A 24,453-nucleotide genomic window follows, 5' to 3' on the forward strand; every position below is an offset into this window, starting at 1 on the left:
TCATAGAATTGAACTGTGACCTGGTTCATAGGTTGATGCTCAACCAGTGAGCCAGGCTCCAATGCTTTTTTTCTTAGATGAGCATATATGAGCCACGAGTCAACTCTGGAGGCTTCCATAGTAGGGACAATGAAAAAGAGATAAAATGCTAATTATTGACAGAAAACAATTTTGTAAAATATTATTAGAAATTTTATGCAATATGTGAATGATGACATCAAGTGGCTAGTAAAATTATGTTGTCAAAAATTGAGAAAAGTATTAGTTACTTATTTATCATACTTCTATTCCTTGAAATAGACAATGTTATAACATGCTACAAGAATTAAAAAAAAGAGTTTCTTGTAAAACTTTCTTTTTCCACATTACAGTCAATGTCCAGAAGGATACGTATGTATGAAAGCTGGTAGAAATCCCAACTATGGCTATACAAGCTTTGATACTTTCAGTTGGGCTTTTTTGTCCCTGTTTCGACTGATGACTCAAGACTTCTGGGAAAACCTTTACCAATTGGTGAGAACCTGAAGCAACACATATTGCATTTTTAAGTAGAAGTATATAAGAAAACCAAGTTAATTATGAAATTCAAACCACAGCATAATATAATAGAAATGGCACAACTTGAAATCAAGAGATTTGAATTACTTTATCCTATTGATTATAACATTTATTAAGCATAGTGATGCTGGGGACAGTGATTCTCTCTAATTTCCCTTGAGCTCAAAACTTACTAACCATCTTTCCAAGACACATCTTCCCAAACAGCAGGCACACCCTTTCCTTGGCTCCAACTACACCCTCAGGTATTATCTATATCCCTCAGGTGGCAGGGGATGAAAATTAATAAGCAGATGTAGGAAGATGATTTTGGTTTCTTTCTGGACTTTCATTTAAGACTCAGCTCCTTGATGAAGGTCTCCATGGTATTTTACTCAATTCTGTTTTATTCTTAGTAATTCTAAGAATTCCCTCCTAGAGTTCAAAATGTGAATGCATGAGTTAGGGAAGAAGAGGATAAGGTTAAAAAACAAACAAAGAAGTGGGAGGGCGTGTGACCATCATTATGGTTGTTTATGTCAGAATCCTTCAAAATACACAAATAAGTTGAAAGTTGGGGCCACCAGTTAATGAAATAATATTGAAAACTAATGCTGATGTTGTTGTTTCCAGACATTACGTGCTGCTGGAAAAACATACATGATCTTTTTTGTGCTGGTCATCTTCTTGGGCTCATTCTACCTGATAAATTTGATCCTGGCTGTGGTGGCCATGGCCTATGAGGAACAGAATCAGGCCACCATGGAAGAGGCAGAGCAGAAAGAGGCTGAATTTCAGCAGATGCTCGAACAGCTTAAAAAGCAGCAAGAGGCAGCTCAGGTAAATTCACCAAATGAAATATGTCCTGTCTCATGGTATGATATTTTTTATTGTTATGGTTGTTACAAAAATACTGGAAAGAAAGTGAGAGACAGATAATTTGATTGTATTTAAGAGAAGCTGGTAGTAGAGAAGATTAGTAAAGATTTCTACATTTCGAGCATCTATATAGATCCTTTAGTTTAGACATTCTACACTGTTTAAAATATTAACCACAATAGAACACTCTCATGCTATTTTAATCAGCTAGATATTTTTAGAATAAAAGGGAAATATTATTTTTTGGGTCTTCTCAAGTGAGAGACACTTACTGAATGAGCATACTGGCATTAGAAAAAAATCTTAAGAAATCATCTTTTCTTAGAAAAACTTTTATTGGTTATTTAAAACAATTATTGGAAATTAAAAGTGTTCACCTTTGGTCCCATGCCCACATGGCCAGCAAGAACCAGTGCTGAGCTGAAGAAGCTAGGGACTGTACTGGGGAATTGAATGTCTTGTCTTGCTTGGCAGAAATTATTGACCCTCCTCTCTCTAGTCTTCTGATAGAGCATTATGCAGGGCCGAGGAAGGGGTTTTACTACCTTCCATGGATTTTATTGATAATATTTTGAGGATATTGGACAACCCAGTTTCAATAACTGGAGAGAGGACCTCAGCTCTTAATCGCATTTCTCCTGCCTTTGGATATGACCTCAACTAACTCATCAGCTTTTCTCACAAGTGCCAGTTTCTTATTTAAGAGAAAAGAAGACAGTGCTAAGTAAATACCAATTTTTAGAGTACATGAAATCCCCAAAAGTACAATATCTGTTCTTGTGGATGCCTGATTAATCCTTTTGAATATGTGGTCTGTGAAGCATAATGCAAACACAATAAATGTTAGCACAGAGAACACCAAGTTAACTTTGCAAGTGTTCACTAGGTGGAAAGAAAAAATAATTCCCTCTAATAACTGCAGAGCTGCTTCTATGTAAGATCAGCTTGAGTCAGCTAAATGTATTTGTTAATGTCATGCAAATAGTTGGACCATTTTTTAAAATGATAAAGTATTTACTAGTGCCATGCTAAAACCATTTCTCCTCAATGTAGCAGGCAGCCACTGTAACCGCCTCAGAGCATTCCAGAGAACCCAGTGCAGCAGGCCGGCTCTCAGACAGCTCATCTGAAGCCTCCAAGTTGAGTTCCAAGAGTGCTAAGGAGAGAAGAAACCGGAGAAAGAAAAGAAAACAGAAAGAGCAGTCCGGTGGGGAAGAGAAAGATGAGGATGAATTCCAAAAATCTGAATCAGAAGACAGCATCAGGAGGAAAGGGTTTCGCTTCTCCATCGAAGGGAATCGCTTGACCTATGAAAAGAAATACTCCTCCCCACACCAGGTATGGCGCTACTGAGTTAAATGATGCCCGGATGAAAATGAGAATGCTGAAAGAGGGGGAGAATTAAATCAGACTTATGAATCTTCATCAACTGAATTGACTGCTATGTTTATTATATTTAAACCCATCCTTTCTTCACATAGTTATGAGAAAATTGTACTCCATTTATATGTAAGTCTTACATCCTGGTGTAGTTGAGACAACACTGCGTTGAAAATGAGGAGCCCTGGATTCTTATCCTGATACCGTCTCCTGCTACTTGTAACTAATGGCATTTAGTATTTCTGATCATCAGCTTTTTAAAATTAAATTTACTGGGGTGACATTGGCTAATGAAGTTATATAGGTTTCAGGGGTATGATTCTGTAATACATCATCAGTAAACTGTATTGTGTGTTCGCCACCCCAAGTCAAGTCTCCTTCCATTGCCATTTATCCCCTTTCCTCAGTTTTTTGTTGTTCTTAATGCTCACCTCATATTTTTCTCATTGAGTTTTAGAGAGAGTGGAAGGGAGTGGGAGAGAAAGAGAGAAAGAGAAACATATATGTAAAAGAGACACATCAATTGGTTGCCTGATGCATGTACCCAGACCGGGGCTGGGGATCAAACCTACAACCCAGGTACATGCCCTTGACCAGGAATCAAACCCATAATCCATTAATGCGATGGCCAATACTCCAATCACTTAGCCACATCAGCCAGGGCTCCTCAGCTTTTTTAATTTAAAAAAAGTGGATTTTGGACTAGCTAATCAGTGTCTTTTCGGTCATTTTATACTGCCCCCCCCCAATTTCTTTATAAAACATCATGTGCGCTTCTGAAAATATGAGTCATGGTATACTTTATCAAAAAGTTCATCAGTCTGATTTCAGAAATTTTGACTTCGAGTCCCAAGATACTGAGCCTTATAGATGAAGCAGACATTATGATTAATTTAAAGTGATTTTAGAAAGATGTACTAAAGCAATTTGTGAAAAGTGATGAAATTCCTTGGAAGGAAAGAGCAATGAAAACAAATGTAGCCTTATTATGGCCCTGCTACTGATATTTACCGATTGTTTACAATGTCCATAGTAATATTGCAAAGATGTTTCCTTTTGAATTTGAAAAATGGTAGCTCAGGGTTCTGTTTTTCAATATCTTTAAGTTGCAATCTGTCTCCCCATTCATTAATCTCCAGGACTCGAAACCTTCTCTTATAAAATGAATTTAACTTAATCTGAAAATGCACATAAAATGAAAATGTTGTTAATCAAAAGGAATGAATCATGTTCTGTCATGAATACTAAAATCTCCTTCAACTTAATCTTGCAAATTAAAAACACATTTCAAATGGCTATATTAATGATTTTGCGCTTTTTTTTTTATTTGGTGTCCCACTTCAGTCTTTGTTGAGCATCCGTGGCTCCATATTTTCTCCAAGGCGCAATAGCAGAACGAGCCTTTTCAGCTTTAGAGGGCGAGCAAAGGATGTGGGCTCAGAGAATGACTTTGCCGACGATGAGCACAGCACCTTTGAGGATAATGAGAGCCGGAGGGACTCCTTGTTTGTGCCCCGACGACATGGAGAACGACGCAACAGTAACCTAAGTCAGACCAGCCGGTCGTCCCGGGTGCTGGCAGTGTTTCCCGCGAGTGGGAAGATGCACAGCACTGTGGATTGCAATGGTGTGGTTTCCTTGGTTGGTGGACCCTCGGTTCCTACATCGCCTGTTGGACAGCTTCTGCCAGAGGTGATAATAGATAAGCCAGCTACTGATGACAATGTAAGGAAGTTTTAAACAGTTCAGGCATGGCTGGCCCATTACTGCTGCACCAGCCAGTGTTTCTACAGAATGGAACCCCTTGAGAATGATTCCTGGTTGGTCAAGCTGTGAATGCACCTGCATCTTGTAATACCTTTATAGACTAACCAGCTAAAACTTAAAGCCTCAACACTCTCTTGTTTAACACCTGAATGCATTTACCTATTAAACACAATAAGGATAAATTAGACACAATCATAAGTTACTGTCTCCAGTTGGAGGATTTGCTATATACCCATGCTGAACTTAGATAGTAGGGCATCTTCTAGAGCCTGGTAAAAAGTGAATGAATAATGTCTATGTTTAAGTGTAAAGGGTGTATAATAAATCTTTCCAACAGAGTCTTCAATATAGCCCTGCTTTAGTTTAGAAGATTTTTAAGAACACTGTGCCTAAATACATAGCTTCATTGTTCTCTTAAAATTTTCTAGTACTCATATTTGTCTTACTAAAAAAATGCTGATATAGGCTTTCTCAAAACTAATCTTAGTGAAAAGAAACAAATAAATGATTAATACAGACAGGTAAAACAATTGTCTGTGTTCAAAGGTATGTTATATGTTTGTGATGCATACCCTGCTGATGAGGAATTTCTAAACACATGCTGCCTCATTAGACTGTTAACTCACTTGGAAATATATCAGCATGATGAGGCATGACTAAGTCAGTATCAGATGACTTATTGCTTTGGTACCCTGGATGAAACTGTTGTCCATGCAGCATGTGTGTGTGTGTGTTCTTAAACATACATTTTGTGTTGTCGGTGACCATCTATGTCTTGTGCCCAGAAACTGAGATGGCAATTACATGTGTTATGATCATTTGTATTTCTTTAAAAATAAGCAGCTTCCTTTCTCAAAAGAAAATGCCCTGATCATTTATATGAATTTTTCAAGTTGTTAGTTTTTCACTATTAGTTCTAAAATAAAGATAACTGTTAAATATGTCTCTCAAGAGATTTATCAACTATATCTAAATTACATCATGTCTCATAAAATTATGAAATCAGAAGGTTAAAAAAATTCAGTTTTTGCTGTATGGCTAAACAGTTGACAGTTTGGACACTCCAGGTTAATTATACAATAAGTCAGCAATATCTGCCATCACCAATTAAATATGAAAGTGCATGATGCATGTGTTTCATGCAATTCACTGTGTCATGTTAGTTGTTTACTCATCATATGGTTCAAGTTATTTATTTAATACATTAGCATTTTCTTTACAGGGAACAACTACTGAAACTGAAGTGAGAAAAAGACGGTCAAGTTCTTTCCATGTGTCCCTGGATTTTCTAGAAGATCCTTCCCAAAGGCAAAGAGCGATGAGTATAGCCAGCATTTTAACAAATACAGTAGAAGGTTTGTAACAAGTTCCATTCAATTCAATTTATCAAACTTGTAGTCTCTTTTAAACAAATATCTCTATTTGTGCATTGGAAACTTTATATTCTGTGGAGAGTATAGTAGGTCTTATTCAAGAGTTATTGTTTGTTATACCTACTTAGAAGTCTTAGGAACTTTAAAAAAATTCTTTAAACTCAGTGATATTGGACCTCTAACAAATGTTTTCCTGTGTGTGGAAAATCCTTGAAAATGCAGAATAAGCATTTCTTTTTTAAAAAGAGTTAATATAAGTTTAATATAGTTTATTTTTAATCTTTACTGTTGAAAATATTACATAGGTCCACCTTTTTCCCCCATTAACCTCTTCCAGCCCACTCCCATCCTCCCTGCCCAGGCCCCCACTGCCCCATTATCTGTGTCCAAGGGTTATGCATATATGCATACAAGTTCTTGGTTGATCTCTTCCCACCTGCCCTACCCTGCCTTCTCTCTGCGGTACAACAGTCTGTTCATGCTTCTATGACTCTGGGTCTATTTTTGATTATCAGTATTTTGTTCATTAGATTCCACATAAAAGTGAGATCATGTGAATAAGCATTTCTAATAGGGGTTTCTAATCCCATTAGTCATAGTGATTCTCTCTTCTGTTCTACTTAGTTTAAGACTTCCAACATCAACCTAAATACTCTCAAGATTGGAAGAGAGAAGTAGGTCATTTTTGTAAAATAAAAACAAATTTAAAAAAATGATTCTTGGCTCATGTTGATCTCTACCCTATCTCTTACAGCCAGAGGATAATAGGTTAGCCAGATATTAACACAGAATGACACTTCCCCAATCCATGTTTCTATTGAGACTTCATTTAAAAGATGATTCAGCCCTAACTGGTTTGGCTCAGTGGATAGAGTGTCAGCCTGCGGACTAAAGGGTCCCAGGTTCGATTCTGCTCAAGGGCATGTACCTTGGTTGCGGGCACATCCCTAGCAGGCGGTGTGCAGGAGGCAGCTGATCGATGTTTCTCTCTCATAGATGTTTCTAACTCTCGATCCCTCTCCCTTACTCTCTGTAAAAAAATCAATAAAATGTATTTTTTTAAAAAAATAAAAATAAAATACAAGATGATTCATTTAAGTTAAAGGCTGAGCCACATTATCAATACATACAAGGAAAAAAACTAATCTTTGCTACTTCTGTTTTATGTGTATGTCTAATGAAATATGTTCAGGAGTCTAAAGAATAAATACTTTAGATTTTTGTTTTGTTTTGTTTTGTTTTAAGTACAAAAGGGGTTGACTCTATAGCAATGGGAAACCTATTGATTACTGAAAAAGAAGTCTAGTGGATCTGAAATAAATGTGTGTATAAAATAAATCTTTTGGTTGTGGTTCTTTTTTTTTTCAATATAGAACTTGAAGAATCCAGGCAGAAATGCCCGCCCTGTTGGTACAAATTTGCCAACATATTCTTAATCTGGGACTGTTCACCATATTGGTTAAAAGTGAAACATATTGTCAACCTGGTTGTGATGGACCCATTTGTTGACCTGACCATCACCATCTGTATTGTCTTAAATACTCTTTTCATGGCCATGGAGCACTACCCCATGACAGCTCATTTCAATCATGTGCTTACAGTAGGAAACTTGGTAAGCATATTAGAAGGTAAATGTGTTCAGTCTTTGATTTTTTTTGTTTGAGAAACTGTTTACATTTAATAGCTTATAGCAGTCTTTCCACCAAACTTCCTACTCCTGACTCCCAAAAGATAGGAAATATATCTAGCTGACTTCACTGTACATTTTGCCAACAATAATAGTCCTTGATATCAGAGCAAAAAAAACTAAAAAAGTAATAGGCATAGGACTTTTTGAAAAGTCAATATTGATAGTTATAATGTTTTTAAGATGCAGAAACAGTTTAAGGACACACTTTTTGAAATAATATTATCACAGTTCCCCTACCGGTAGAAGATTAAAATAAAATAGTAGATCTTTCTATCTTGCTTGGTCATCATCATTATAAGCAAGAACTTAACCAGTCAAAACGTCTCCAGCTTTTCCACTTCCAGAATCTAGGTAGGACATATATTGTTTTATCCATCTATTCTATAATAAAACTATAAAATATTGGAATTGTCCAGTACATTTTGTGTATTATATGATTAACAAGGCCATTTTGGTTGCAGGTTGCCACTCGATTCTTTCTCTTCTGGGCTTAAAAAACATAAATTATTGAAATGTTTGTCAGTTGACTCAACTTAGGACTATTAGCTTTTATTTGCTGAAAGAGAGCTCTAAAGTAATGCATGCACTTGCCATATTTGTTTTGAGATTTAGGATTTTTGATGGTAAAGGCAGAACATGTAAAATGTACTGCATTGTAGTATTTACATTTTCAAAGCACTAGGGTTTATACTATGGAAGTAAATTTATTTTTTTGTGTGCTTAACAAATTGATAATAGTAATATTATATCATTATATTACTATTATATTATTATAATACATATACATGTTTAATAACTATCTGGTTTGAGGGAAATGAGAATAAACCTCTTGATAAATAAAATTGTTCCTGGGCAAAATCTTGTCAGTATCTATGCTATTTGAAAAGGCAGTTTGACTTAATGCATAGAACATTGGTTAAAAATAGATTTGCACTCAAATCCTAGTTTTCCCATTTTCCAATTGTATGATACCAGGCAAGTCATTGAACCCACCTAAAGTTCTCTTTCCTCAACAGTAAGGTAATTATAATACCTGCCTTAGCCACTTAATAAACTTCTGTGAGGCTCGGCCATCATGGCTCAGTGGTTGAGCATCGGCCCATGAATCAGGAGGTCACGGTTCGATTCCCGGTCAGGGCACATATCCAGGTTGCGAGCTCGGTCCCCAGTATAGGGCCAGCAGGAGGCAGCTGATCAATGATTCTCATCATCATTGATGTTTCTATCTCTTTCTCTCCCTCTCCCTTCCTCTCTAAAATCAATAAAAATATATTTTTTAAAACTTCCGTGAGAATAAAATGAAATGATGTCTAGGAGAGCCTTTTATCAATTATAATTGTGTAAGCTAGCAATAGAATCATGATGGGGAAAGTAGCATAAGCATTTTGTTTTAAGAGCAAATATTGTGTCATTCTACTTTATCATTATCTGATGGAATTACAGTAATTTTGTTTTGATCTTAGGTTTTCACTGGGATCTTTACAGCAGAAATGTTTCTGAAAATTATTGCCATGGATCCTTACTATTATTTCCAAGAAGGCTGGAATATCTTCGATGGTTTCATTGTGACACTCAGCCTGGTAGAACTTGGCCTCGCCAATGTGGAAGGATTATCGGTTCTCCGTTCATTTCGATTGGTAAAAACAAACAAACAGAAACAGCAACAACAGAATCTTTCCGATGACCAGGGTTTTTGCATAACACTATGATAGATTTGAACACACAACCACTAACATTTTCAGTTTTTGTGTGACATTTGCATTGTCAGAAACTGTTCCTAAATGGATAAAATTTCCACACTTATTTCAAAAAATGTTTCTTGCAAAAAGCATAGTCATGTAAAGTTTAATATGTTTCTCAGTTACCATTCTGACTAATTATTGTTTCTAGAGATAACTACAGTCAATATTTCTGGATCTAAAAATATTTATGATGGAAATGTATCCCATTTTAGTAGTAACTTAAAATATAAACAACCCTTCGTAACAATGGATGATGATTAGATACAAGATGTGCGGGCAGAAACTTTTCCTAATTCTACCTCTGGAAAACAAGCTTCTTCACAATCACAGGAAAGAAAGCTGTAGGGTTACTTAACATGCCCATTGATTCACATATATGTTCTTACACATCAGAAAAAGAATTATAATCATGGGAAATATTCCAAACTTTAAAATGCAGGTACAGCTAGCTATGCCAGTGCCTCAAAGGAGCATTAAAAAATAATAAATACTTTTCTCCACTTATAGTAGAATTCAATATGATGTTACTTTACATGCTGTTAATAAATAAATATCAGCAGAAATCATTGCAATTCCGATGTTAATATTAGTGTCAGACTTAGTATGGCTTATAACCACCTTCACTAAACAAATTAAGCACATTTGGACCCCACATCGGCATTAAACATCTACTCTTAGGGAAAATGATCTACATGGTTAAAATATGTAAGAACCAGATTCTTGTTAGGGGGTTCAAAATTACCCATGAGCCTGAGAGGGTTCAAAGTCAGGGCAGATGTTATAACAGATTCAATATTAATCACCATTTCTTGGTAAACCATAATATATATATAACCTCTTTAAAGGTCATGATAATTTTTTTTTATTTTCCAGCTTCGAGTTTTCAAGTTGGCAAAATCTTGGCCAACGTTAAACATGCTAATAAAGATCATCGGCAACTCAGTGGGGGCTCTGGGTAACCTCACCTTGGTGTTGGCCATCATCGTCTTCATTTTTGCTGTGGTCGGCATGCAGCTCTTTGGCAAAAGCTACAAAGATTGCGTCTGCAAGATTGCCAGCGACTGTAAGCTCCCACGCTGGCACATGAATGACTTCTTCCACTCCTTCCTGATTGTGTTCCGCGTGCTGTGTGGAGAGTGGATAGAGACCATGTGGGACTGCATGGAGGTCGCTGGTCAAGCCATGTGCCTTACTGTCTTCATGATGGTCATGGTCATTGGAAACCTGGTGGTATGTACCCATTTCAGATATGTATTTCAGAAATAGAGTAAGAGCATGATAGAATGATGACATTTTATCCAAAACAAAAACTATGATTAATAATTTTGAAAGTCTCTTACCTTGTATATGCTTATAGTCTCATTTTTGACAACACAGCAATATAGCAGGGACTCTACAGTAATACTCAACACCACTTTGTCAATCATGTCATCATATTTATTATGTAAATTCCTATACAGTATCATATTGAAGACAGGCCTAATAGGATATGTTGGGAACATTCAGAGACAAGGGAAGGAAAAGTCTGGCAACAATTTAGAGGAAACCCAATCTTACTTGCTAGTTTAGGACTAAAAAGTGAAGCCTTTAAGTGTTCATACTGATTTTACCATTTTCTTGTCCCTTCATGGCCATAGTAACAGTCACTCTCTGGGATAGCCAATTCTCTACTGGCTCTCAGTCAAAACAAAGTTTGGCTAATAAGTCCTGAGGTTACCTGAATCGAGTAACTGATCAACTCTTCTCTCTTTTTAAACTTGGAATATTAATTACTTTTTATAGTATAGAAATAGATAATATATTCCAAAGGATATATACATAAGTGTGTGAGGCTTATGGAAATATTAGGGATAAATAGTTCTCCTAATTAATAAACAGTTCTCCTAATTAGTCAATTAGTTCAATTAGTGAGGTATGAAAAATATAATAGCCCTAGCTGGTTTGGCTCACTAGATAGAGCATCGGCCTGGGGACTGAAGGGTCCCAGGTTCGATTCCAGTCAAAGGCATGTACCTTGGTTGCAGGCACATCCCCAGTAGGGGGTGTGCAGGAGGCAGCTGATCAATGCTTCTCTCTCATCGATGTTTCTAACTCTCTATCCCTCTCCCTTCCTTTCTGTAAAAAAATCAATAAAAAATATATATTTTTTTGTTTTTTTATTTTTTTTAATTTTTATTAAATCTTTATTGTTCAGATTACATTTGTTCCTCTTCCCCCCCATAACTCCCCTCCTCCCAATTCCCGCCCCACCCTCCGCCCTCACTCCCCACCCACTGTCCTCATCCATAGGTGCACGATTTTTGTCCAGTCTCTTCCCGCATCTCCCATTCCCCTTTCTCCCCCAAGAATAGTCAGTCCATTCCCTTTCTATGTCCCTGATTCATTATAATCACCAGTTCATTCTGTACATCAGATTATTCATTCACTTGATTCTTAGATTCACTTGTTGATAGATGCATGTTTGTTGTTCACAATTTGTATCTTTACCTTTTTCTTCTTCTTCCTCTTCTTAAAGGATACCGTTCAGCATTTCGTATAATACTGGTTTAGTGGTGTTGAACTCCTTTAGCTTTTCCTTATCTGTGAAGCTCTTTATCTGACCTTCAATTCTGAATGATAGCTTTGCTGGATAAAGTAATCTTGGTTGTAGGTTCTTGGTATTCAGCACTTTGAATATTTCTTGCCATTCCCTTCTGGCCTGCAAAGTTTCTGTTGAGAAATCAGCTGAGAGTCATATGGGTATTCCCTTGTAGGTAATTGAGTCTTTTTCTCTTGCTGCTTTTAAGATTCTCTCTTTGTCTTTTGCTCTTGGCATTTTAATTATGATGTATCTTGGTGTGGTCCTCTTTGGATTCCTTTTGTTTGGGGTTCTCTGCGCTTCTTGGACCTGTAAGTCCATTTCTTTCACCAGGTGGGGGAAGTTTTCTGCCATTATTTCTTCAAATAGGTTTTCAATATCTTGCTCTCTCTCATCTTCTGGCACCCCAATAATTCTGACATTAGTGCGCTTGAAGCTGTCCCAGAGGCTCCTTACACTATCTTCGTATTTTCGTATTCTTTTTTCATTTTGCTTTTCCGGTTGGGTGTTTTTGCTTCTTCGCATTTCAAATATTTGACTTGATTCTTGCGCTCCTCTGGTCTGCTATTGGGTATAATATTCTTTATTTCAGTCTGTGTATGCTTAATTTCTAGTTGGTTCTTTATCATAGCATCGAGGGTCTCATTAGTTTTCGTGAAGCTCTCATCAAGTTTATTGCAAGCCCTCAAAATTGCGTTTTTTAGCTCTATATCCTCCATTTCTGTCATGTTTTTTTGTCTGCTCATTTTTTATGCTTTCTTGGTGCACCCCCTTGTGGTCTTTGTGCGCAGTCTTGTTCTAGTTAAGCCTTGATTGTTGTAGTTAATACTAGAGGGATTTGACCACCAGGCTGACTGGCTGTGAGAATCAGCTGTGTCTGCCTGGGAAAACTTCTGTCCTCTGGGAAGGTGCTAATCTAGCCTTTGCCTGAGGCTATCCAGCTAATGGCTCTGCGCAGGGCTTGGGCGGGGCGGGATCAACAGGGCGGGTGGAGGGAGCAGTTATGGCTGCTCTCAGTCCCGTTCCCAGAGGCTCTGCTTCTCAGAACCCCAGCAACCGCTGCAAACCTCAGAGAGAAAGCTGCCCTCACATTCCAACTGATGCCAGACAATCCCGCTTCTCCCGTTTGAGTCTGAGTCCCTAGAGACTCGCCCGGATCTGGAGCTCAGAGTCTGAGACTCCCTCCTGATTGAAAACGACAACCGCGCCCTCAGCCACCAGCCCGCTTTGCGCACGCACCTCCGCACCTTTATATTTTCTACACTGCGCCTCCTCTGAGCCTCGGTATGCTGTTGTCTTTCCTTCTAGTTGAAGAGTCTCTCCTCAGCCAGCCTTCCTGTGGTTCTGGGTGATGTCCGTTCCGTCTTTTAGTTGTATTTTTGAAGTGGTTGTTTGCGGCAGCAGTCTCCGGTGTTTACCTATGCCTCCATCTTGGTCTCTCCTAAAATATATTTTTTTTAAAAGAAAGAAAAATATAATAGATTAAGAAAACAAGTGTCAATGCCTATGTTAAACGCCTAATTCTCATTCTGGGTCATGATGGTCATATTTCAATTAATGTCCAATGCAGTATCACTCTTTATCAATAAAGAAACTATAGAATGTATTTAAATTCATAATTGCAAGCATTAGAGATTTTTAAGTTCAGAGCTCTTGTATAAGTATGTACATCAATCTGTTTTCTTATAATCAAACAGTTTTAAACTTAGCTAAACCTTAGGGCCTCTCATACAACTTCTCATTCTATAAGTGAGAGAACTTGAGACCAACAGAAATCATCTCTTTGCTCAAGGATGTATGTGTAGGGAAATAGCTATTGAGCAGGATCAAAAATTCAGATTGCCCAATCTCTAATCACTGCACTGTGGTGTTCCTTTCTTGTCTAGTTGTTAGAACTTATAGTTTCCTCTACACTTAGAGGAATAAGTGATGTCCATATGCTATTCTTTATATTGGGGTGAAATTACAATCATGTTTATATTATTTTTAAGGTCCTGAACCTCTTTCTGGCCTTGCTTCTGAGCTCATTTAGTGCAGACAACCTTGCAGCCACTGATGACGATAATGAAATGAACAATCTCCAAATTGCGGTGGAGAGGATGCATAAAGGAATCGCTTATGTGAAGAGAAAAATATATGAATTTATTCAACAATCCTTCGTTAGAAAGCAAAAGATTTTAGATGAAATTAAACCACTTGATGATCTACACAATAAGAAAGACAGTTGTATGTCCAATCATACAGAAATTGGGAAAGATCTTCGCTATCTTAAAGATGTAAATGGAACCACAAGTGGAATAGCAACTGGCAGCAGTGTTGAAAAATACATTATTGATGAAAGTGATTACATGTCATTCATAAACAATCCCAGTCTTACTGTGACTGTACCAATTGCTGTAGGAGAGTCTGACTTTGAAAATTTAAACACAGAGGACTTCAGTAGTGAATCAGATCTGGAAGAAAGCAAAGAGGTAAGATTTTGTAGTTGTGGGTAGATATGAATATGTATGTGTATTTGTAGTTATATATTTTCCATCTAGATTTTTTTGCCAACATATAAAGTATTATTTCACTGAAATATCAAAGATTTAAGACCAGGGAAATGAATGATAAGTTGAAGAATAATGTAGTTTTTGTGTGAATTTTCTCATTTTTATTAATGGATATTTGTTAGATGGTGAATAAGTGAATGATCCCAGAAATGAATAAGCATCATCTGACTTTATACATATGATAACTTTGAAAGGAATGTGTTATTATTCTAACTTTTCAGAGAAGAAAATTAGCTGATGGAGCTTAAAGTCATATAACTAATGAGGGGTATAGCTGAGAATTGAACTTACATTACAGTCTTTGTTTACAAGGGTCTGTATATCTTCCATTGCATCACATTGTCTCATATACATGCAAGAGAACTTAACAAGAAGAAATATCCTATATAGATCCTCCAATTAAAATTATAGTGACCTATGTGTTAATCTTCCAGGATGCCATAGAATATGTCGTACACAGCATGGCTTAAGCAATCAAAATATATTCCCTCACATTTCTGGAGGTTGTAAAGTTCGAGATCAAGGTGATAGCAGGGTCAGTGTCTGGTGAGAGTGCTCTCCTGGGGCTGCAGATGGCTGCCTTCTCACTGTGTGCTCACCTGGCCTTTCCTTGATATCATGTGTGGAGAGAGAAAGAGCTCTGGTGTCTTTTCCTCCTCTTGTAAGAGCAACTGCCCTGTTGGATTAGGACCCCACCCTTAGGATCTCCTTTAACCTTTATCAATACCTCACAGGCCCTACCTCCAAATACAGTCACACTGGGAGTTAGAGCTTCAAGGAATTAATTGTGGGGGCACACAATTTAGTCCATGGCAACTTAATTAGAAATATTAAGTTAAAACTCTAATGGATATGAAAGATAATTCAAAGGAAGTCTAGAATAAAGCATCTTAATTTCCCATTTATTGTGGGGAAATCTCAAAAACAGAAAAATACTCTTTAGTTTACATTGTTTAAATTGTTTTCTTTTTTAATTAAAATTTTTAAAATATAGATTTTTATTGATTTCAGAGAGGAAGGAAGAGGAGAGAGAGAGAGAGAGAGAGAGAGAGAGAACCATCAATGATGAAAGAGAATCATTGATTGGTTGCCTCCTGCACACCCGATACTGGGGATCGAACCCGCAACCCAGGCATGTGCCCTGACCGGGAATCAAACTCTGACCTCCTGGTTCATAGGTTGATGCTCAACCACTGAGCCATGCCAGCCAGGCTAATTAAAAATTTTAATGTTGACATTATTGCAAGTATCTTCCTTTTTCCCTTCCTTTGCCTACCTCAATCCACCCTCTCCTCCTCTTCCCTACACCTTTACCACACTCATGTCCATGGGGTTTGCATAAATGTTTTTTAACTAATCTCTTCACCTTCTTTATCTAATCACCATCACCCCTCTCCCCTCAGGTACCCACCAGGTTGTTCCATGTATCCATTATTCTGGTTCCATTTTATTCATCAGTTTATTTTGTTCATTAGGTTACACATATTAGTGAAATCATCTGGTATTTGTCTTTCTCTGATTGGCTTATTTCACTTAGCATAATACTCTCTAGTTCCATCCATACTAATAGCAAAGGATAAGAGTTCCTTCTTTTTTATAGCCATGTAGTATTCCATTGTGTAAATGTACCACAGCTTTTTAATCCACTCATCTGCTGATTGTTACTTGGTTTATTTCCAGATCTTAGCTATTGTAAATAATGCTGCTATGAACATAGTGTTGCAAATATTTCTGATTGGTGTTTCAGGATTCTTAGGCTATATTCCTACGAAGTGGGATCACTGGGTCAAAAGGCAGTACCATTTTTCATTTTTTGAGGAAACTCATACTGTTTTCTACAGTAGTGTCACCAGTTTGCATTCCCACCAATAGTGCATTGGGTTCCCTTTTCTCTGTATCCTTGCCAGCACTTGTTGTTTGTTGATTTATTGATAGTAGTCATTCTGTGAGGTGATACGTATATTACAAACTATATAATATTGTTATGAAAATTATTACCATTTATTCAGTAAGCATATGCCAAACATTCCTCATGTGTTATCTGGTTTGATTCCTATAGCAACTATGTGAAGTAGGGACCATTTTATAAATTAGAAACTAAAGCTTAAGGAATCAAGTTAATTGCCTAAGGTCTATAAAACAGTTATTGAGACTCAAACCCAAGCTTGTCTGACTAAAAAGAGAACTAAACGCTTTCAGTAGACACATTAAATATTTGTTAACTAGAGGCCTGGCACAGATAGGATCCCTAGCCTGGCCATCAGTCAGGGTGATCAGATTCCCTGCCTCCCAGCCTCCCCACCTCCTCCTTCCCTCATTCCCTCAGCACCCCCCTGCGGCTGCTGGTTGCCTGCCATGTTCCACGCTGCCCCCCTGGTGGCCAGTGCATGTCATAGCAAGTGATTGAACTCCCGGTCAAACTCCCTAGGGGACAATTTGCATATTAGCCTTTTATTATATAGTAGTAGAGGCCCAATGCACAAAATTTGTGCAAGGGGCTTGGCCTCCACCATGGTGGCAGCTGCCTCTGCCTCGGCTCCCGCCACAGCTGCTTCATCCAGAAGGTCATTTGGAAGTTCGTCAGGAAGGTCATCAGGAAGGTCATCAGAAAGGTGGTCTGGTCTAATTAGCATATTACACTTTTATTATTATAGATTATGTTATTTAACATTAAAAATTAATGTCAAAACACTAGTGATTCTGCTCAATATAGCAAAATGAATTTAAAAATGGAAATTACTCATTTGGTTTACAATTTTGTTTTCTAACCTGGGAATTATTAATGAATTTTGCAGATTTTTTTTTTGGTGTCTAACTTATTTGTGTTACAATAATTTTCTGTTGGTTGAATATATGATGGAATGTTATTTTTCTTTTGTTACTTTAAAGCTAATCATTGATACAAAAATTCATGTTAAAAAGCAGAATTTAGAATATATTAGAGTTTTATTCCTCCACCATCACCTCTATTCTGGGCAAATATTTGACTATCATTAGATTTCATAATAAGAACAATTCAATATTTAGTAAATGTGAATAATCTACTGAAGATTGTCACTTTAACACACAGCTTGATGAAGAAATCACCTGGGTTTTAGGGATGATGTGGGAATTAATGACAATATTTAATTTTTCTAGCTGCTCTGTGAAAATACTAAGTCTGTGTACAGTGGTTTTTCCTTTGATATTATATGGGTGTTTTGTTGAGAGTCTTTAATAGAGGCCATTTTAAATTTTAATATGCTTAGTGTACATTGGAAATATTTACTAATGCACAATATACACAATGAAATATTAATATTGTTGAGGTTATAGATCATCTCATTTATGTATGACTTAAGGTTATATATATAACAATATATATAAATATATAACAATAGTGAAAAATTCACCTTTAAAATAGTACATGCCTAGGTTTAAAAATAAGTATTTTTCTCAAAAGTAATATTTATAGACACATACATATTCTGTACCCTTTTGACCCCTAAATTCCAGGTTTATTTTTTAAAATATGTTTTTATTGACTTCAGAAAGGAAGGGAGAGGGAGAGAGAGACAGAAACATCAATGATGAGAGAGAATCCTTGATCAGCTGCTTCCTGCATGCTCCCCACTGAGGATTGACCTCAGGCATGTGCCCTGACCTAGAATTGAACTGTGACCTCCTGGTTTATAGATCGAAGCTCAACTACTGAGTCACACCAGCTGGGGCCACTTTATTTTTAATATATTTTAGCACTTATTATCAATTGAACTTCTATTAAATACTATAGATAAGTTCCCTCTAACAAACCAAGTCTAAAATAAAAGCAAAAACATCCTAAGATCAAGTCAGACAACAAGAAAATACTATTTAATCATGTACTCTTAAAATAATATCATGGAGTATTTTATTTGCTTCACTTTGTTTTCACACTCAGAGCCAAAATCACTTGCTTCCATAGCAAACATTTTTAAAAGGAAAAAATGTTGCATAAAGCCACTGAGAAGAAAAATGTTCCTCCTATCAGGGCTGTGGTTATTAAATGGTTATTGTACGAGGCGAATCGGATGCCTCAGGCACCATGTGTTTCCGGCATTCTCTAGGCTCCCTTGTTAAGTCAGCCTGCCAAAAACACATGGAGAATACAAGTCAGTGTAGACTCTGTAGTTTAGCAACTGAGAGTCGTGTGGAAATATACCTGTTTTCAAATAAACTAGCTCATTTTGGAAGTTAGTAAATTAAAGGCTGATTAATGGTTTAGTAAACATTAACATAGGTTTTTAAAATAGTCTATTAATCTAAAAACTATGAGAACCAGTGGCTTTATTAGGCGAATTTCAAAATAAAATGAAATTTTAAGAACAAAAAAGGAAAAGTTAATTGACCTTATTGGTTTTTAAATCAATAAAATACTTGAGGATGTTTTATTTTGCTGTTATTCAATTTATTTAGCATTTTATTTGAATGTATATCTAATGTACTAATGTAGAAACAGATTCTTTCCACAAATCTTTCCCTTCTCTTTTTGTATAATAGTGTTATTATCCAATCAAATAAACTACTCAGAGCCACTTCATCTTTTATTTCAAAAATGAGAACTATATGAATATATTGATAAAAGTAATGTATACTGATTATGAGGGTTTTAATAATATTCTTTTAGCCTTTGATAAAACAAGAAAAATTCAAAAAGGACACTGATAACTTGAATATTATCCTATATAATAAAAGCATAGTATGCAAATTGTCCCCTTGACGGGGAGTTCATCTGGGAGTTCGACCAGGGGGTGGGGCCAGCTGAGGGAAGGGAGGAAGGCCCTGGCCAATGGTGGTGGTGGCGGCAGCAGGCAGCCAGAGGGAGGAAGGGAGGCCCTTGCTGGTGGCCACTAGGGACCCTACCAGTGCACAAATTTTGTGCACTGTGCCTCTAGTATATAATAAAAGTAAATACAGTGGGGCCTTGACTTATGAGTTTAATTCGTTCTGTGACAGAGCTCGTAACTCAAATTACTCGTATGTCAAATCAAAAGTGAATGAGTGAGACACGTGATGCTGGGCTGATGTTGTGGCATTCACTGTGATGTTCACTGTGATTTTCGCTGCACCAACTGGCGGTGGGGTACCTGAAGCTGGCTTGTAACCTGAATTTTAGCTCGCAACTCAAAGCAAAAAATCAGCTGAGAGACAGCTCGTATCTCGAAAAACTCGTTAGTTGGGACACTCGTAAGTCAAGGCCCCACTGTATGCTATAAATGTTTATTATCTCAAAAATTATATTTACAGAGAATTCTTATTTTCAAGTGCCCATGTTACATTTATGTAAATTAACAATATACTGGATCTCAAAGTAAACCTCAATAAATTCAGAATAGCAGATACTGTATAGTGTTATTGTCTCCATAAATTCAAAATAGAAGACATCATGTAGGTTATTATCTAATCACAATGCAGCTAAACTAGAGATTAATAGTGAAATGACAAGAAAAAATTCTAACCGCTTGAAAATTAAAAGATTTGCTCCTAAGCAAATATGGGAGCTTCTCTAATCCATAGAACAGTGGCTTGCTTAGTATATGTTTCTGATGGCTATTTGTGACTTCATGACATAGCAATCTGATTTCACATCTACATTGTGAGTTACGGCAAAGAAGTTCATGTAGGCAATTTCCTTATTTCGTCTTCTTATCCAATCCCACTTTGGTTCTAAACAAAACCTCTTCATTTCAAAGAGAATTCAAAATCAGTTGATAGTACTAATCCTTTCTTGGTGGGCTACTTATTAGTTACCAAAATTAAAGCGATTTGCTAATTACGTCCATCTCGTGCACAGAAACTGAATGAAAGCAGTAGCTCCTCTGAAGGCAGCACCGTCGACATTGGCGCACCCGCAGAGGAACAGCCTGTGGTGGAGCCTGAGGAGACCCTGGAGCCTGAGGCCTGTTTCACAGAAGGTAAAGAACATGACCCTCCTGCTAACCTTCCATTTGTGGAGTGAAGTTGTGTGTGTGTGTGTGTGTGTGTGTGTGTGTGTGTGTGTGTGTTAGCTTTTGATCACCCAAAATAGACCACTCATAACAGGATAGAACTTTGTACTGGATCTATTTCAATGACCTCTAACATGCTAATGAATTTTCAATCTGTTATGTTTCAGTTATCTCTGCCCATTAAGTGGTAGGGATCATGAATGTGGAGAAAAATATTTTAATATAATCAAAATTAGTGACTAATGTATCATTTTTAAAATAAAACAATTTCACAAGTGGGCATCTTTGTTTTCCCTATGAGTAGTAATTCCCATGGTCAGATTTTCTGGAGAATTTGAGTTTTGAAGAGATGAATCTATTTGAATATTCTCTATTTAGTGATCCCTTCTTCAGAGGCCTGATATCTAATATCTCCCTCTAATTCCTATATAAATTATACACATCACCCAAAGTCCTTCTCAAACTACCTTCATCTCACCATAGTGGAAAAGAACGCAGCAGCTATAATCAATAGAGCCATTTAATTCTCCTGATAACTAGTCATATATTCTTTTATGAGAGCTCTTCTCTCTTTTGAACTGTTATATGTCTCTTCTCTGTCTTTTTTTCTCTCCTCCTCCATCCCTCTCTCCCTTCCTTCCCTTTCTGTTCTTTTCCCCTATTTTCAGCATACCTGGCTTTTTTTTTCCCACTTGAGGCAGGGTTCCTGTGTTTATATCTTTTCTTGAAAACCAGGATGTAATACTATTGGGAGCAAGGTCCATGTTCTTTTCTTTCCCCTTTTTTCTTCCCTTCCTTCCTTTCTCATCCCCCTCCCCTTCCTCCCTCCCTCCCTCCCTCCCTCCCTCCCTTCCTTCCTTCCTTCCTTCCTTCCTTCCTTCCTTCCTTCCTTCCTTCCTTCCTTCCGTGTATGTATCCTCCCTGGTGCTTACAAAGTCATTCACAGTTTCCTGTTGATCTAATTCTTATGTTGGAGTGAGTGGAAGCAGTGTAAGGAAAAAAATGACAAATAAAGCAGGGCTATGCAAATCACATTTTAATGAACAAAATTAATTTTGACAATTATATAATCTCTTCTAGGAGCACCACAAGAAAACCTAAACAGTAACAAACCTAGCTTTGTTGGGAGAGATGTAGGTTATTACTCTATATCTTCTTTAAAAGGGAAGATTTCTGTTTATTATTAATTTCCATTTTGAAGTCCTTTTCTAGTAGGAGTGGGAAATGTCCAGCCCGAGGGCCCTATAAGACCTACGAAATATTTTGGCCCTACCAAGGCATTAGGGGTGAGCCAATTAAATATTTGACCAAATATAGCAGGCTAATTTTTAAGTTGATAATTTTGTATGGCCCTGGAATGATGTTATAAATATCCAAATGGCCCTTGGCAGAAAAATAATGTTCCACACCCCTGCTAGAGACTTTAACAGAGCACAATGGGATGATAGAGGAAAAGGCCAAGCTCCTTTACACTGATTTGTACCAGTGGTTCTCAACCTTCTGGCCCTTTAAATACAGTTCCTCATGTTGTGACCCAACCATAAAATTATTTTCGTTGCTACTTCATAACTGTAATGTTGCTACTGTTATGAATCGTAATGTAAATATCTGATATGCAGGATGGTCTTAGGCGACCCCTGTGAAAGGGTCGTTCGACCGCCAATGGGGTCGCGACCCACAGGTTGAGAACCGCTGATTTGTACTTTACAAAGTTCTTTCTTGGAGAATAACAGGTGAGCCAGTAAAAGCAGGTATTATTAGCCAGGGAACCATTTAAAGAGCCTGAATGATTTTATAACTTTAGCTAATATATGTGCTCTCACTACTCAGGCTTAGAGTTATCCTAGCAAGGTAGAGCTGGCAAAAGGGAAGAAAAGATGTATCTGGGACATGGCAGAAGTTATTATGGAAGCAGCAGAATTATTTTATCTATTTGAACATTATACTTGCAGGCTGTGTACAAAGATTCAAATGTTGCCAAGTCAGTGTGGAAGAAGGCAGAGGAAAACAATGGTGGAACCTGAGAAGAACATGTTTCCGAATAGTTGAACATAACTGGTTTGAAACCTTCATTGTTTTCATGATTCTCCTTAGTAGTGGTGCTCTGGTGAGTGAATATTAAGCAAAAGTGGTATAATCTAAGTCTTAGAATAATCTAATACTAATGACTTATTAACCCTTTCTGTTGCATTGTTTTAGTAAATGCACATTTTCCCCTCAACCTTCATTGTACATCCATTTTCATTCCCACAGCATCAGCCATCACCCCCATTTAATTAATCCCTAACTGTATCTCTGCTTATGACTTCTTCCTGGAACATAAGTACATCTCTATATCAACCATCCTACCCTTGAACCCGTTTCTAAGGCATTTTTAATTACCCCCGTTTCATATCTTCCAGACTATAGACTTAATGTATAACTATTTATTTCTGAATTTAATATATATATTTCTAATAAGTTATTTAATTTTTGCTTATTCAGTAATCCAGAAAATTTCTCCCTCCAGTTTATTCATTATAACCAAATAATATGAATATTTAATTACTTATATTTTAATAAGAAAGTAAGCATGGCAGCTACAGTGAAGTTAATGATAATCCTGTGATTAGGAGTTTATAACTTTTAAATCCTGGTGAATTGTGTTTCTGAATGGTATTATTATCTCTTTATGGGCAGTCAGTAAGTCCTTAGGAACCACTTCTCTGACCCTTTTGAATTGTGTAACTATTCTTATGCTATTTAGGAAACAATGAATATTGGTAACAAATATTGGTCAGTGTGCCTAAGTGAGTCACTTAAGGATTGGTTTCTCTTTATATGAAGACTTCCTTTACATCAGAATAAATTTATATTTATATAAAAATAAATTACAAAAATATAAACTGTAACATATAGATAGCATTTCAGAAAAAAACACTAACACAAATGGAATACTTAAGCCATTAGATAGATGATAGATAGATGATAGATAGGTAGATAGATAGATGGATCTTAATTTTTTTTTAACTTACGTTTATAATTAGAATATAGGCCTATATTTTCTGCCTACTTCTCTGATAAACTGAATTTATTTATATACTACTAAGACAAGAAATAATATTTTACCATTGAAATAAATGTGAGACTTTGATGTGAAATATCAAGAGAGGTTCATAATAGAAGAATACATATTGTGGTCTCAATAAGAAGTAATTTTATCTAAATGAGAAGTAATGTAGACTAGTAATGTATCAGACCTTGTCTTTGCTGAGAAATATAAACTATCAACAAAATGAAGGGGGAAAGGGACAAATGAACCAAACCAGTAAAATTGGACAATGTGATTATCAGTTACAATTCTACTTTATGTAAAATATAAGCTTTACTTTTCATTTCTTCAACCTCCTTTCAGTACCAAAAAGCCAACAAGGGGAAGCAAAAGAAATCACACAAAAGGAATAAATAACTTCAAGCTGGGGTAGTACTATCAGGATATGACATCAAGAACTATTTTCTAATAAGTCAAATTAATTCATAAACATTTACTTTTTTTCTTTCAGCTATATTATAAAGAGAGACTATAACTTTTCCCTTGATTCATTAAAAGATCTTAAAGAGAAAAAAAAGCAATAGCTATTGTTCCTCTGTCCCCCTATTCCAATTGAATATTATACATATATATATACATATATATATACATATATATATATGATCAGAAAAAATAGCTTATAGTGTACAATGGTTTTAGAAATCTAAAATGTATAACTTTTTCTTACAGGCATTTGAAGATGTATATATTGATCAGCGAAAGACAATTAAGACAATGTTGGAATATGCTGATAAGGTTTTCACTTACATCTTCATTCTGGAAATGCTTCTAAAATGGGTGGCTTATGGCTATCAAACATATTTCACCAACGCCTGGTGTTGGCTGGACTTCTTAATTGTTGATGTAGGTATTCTCCATATCTTTGTCTTCCATTAAAGGTAGTTTGTGTTATGTATAT

General features: G+C 36.5%; 1 protein-coding gene across 4 annotated transcripts in view; it reads left to right on the forward strand.

Annotated features, from left to right (window-relative positions):
* The window catches only part of LOC139015265 (sodium channel protein type 1 subunit alpha), a 133,678-nt gene that overhangs the window by 83,234 nt on the left and 25,991 nt on the right, over positions 1-24,453 (forward strand). Inside the window, exons 10-21 of one of the 4 annotated variants that reach the window (XM_070422819.1) lie at positions 372-513; positions 1,171-1,377; positions 2,470-2,754; positions 4,141-4,521; positions 5,786-5,918; positions 7,310-7,548; positions 9,090-9,263; positions 10,242-10,598; positions 13,938-14,417; positions 20,311-20,431; positions 22,417-22,571; positions 24,225-24,398. In XM_070422819.1, the coding sequence (XP_070278920.1) occupies positions 372-513; positions 1,171-1,377; positions 2,470-2,754; positions 4,141-4,521; positions 5,786-5,918; positions 7,310-7,548; positions 9,090-9,263; positions 10,242-10,598; positions 13,938-14,417; positions 20,311-20,431; positions 22,417-22,571; positions 24,225-24,398 (2,848 nt within the window). Of the gene's footprint in view, positions 1-371; positions 514-1,170; positions 1,378-2,469; positions 2,755-4,140; positions 4,522-5,785; positions 5,919-7,309; positions 7,549-9,089; positions 9,264-10,241; positions 10,599-13,937; positions 14,418-20,310; positions 20,432-22,416; positions 22,572-24,224; positions 24,399-24,453 lie in introns of those variants that run through there. The other 3 variants (XM_070422820.1, XM_070422821.1, XM_070422823.1) reach the window with 3 other exon arrangements.

This window comes from Myotis yumanensis, unplaced genomic scaffold (assembly GCF_028538775.1).
Source record: "Myotis yumanensis isolate MYYU_CA2020_CCGP unplaced genomic scaffold, mMyoYum1.0.hap1 SCAF_8, whole genome shotgun sequence".
Taxonomy (NCBI): domain Eukaryota; kingdom Metazoa; phylum Chordata; class Mammalia; order Chiroptera; family Vespertilionidae; genus Myotis; species Myotis yumanensis.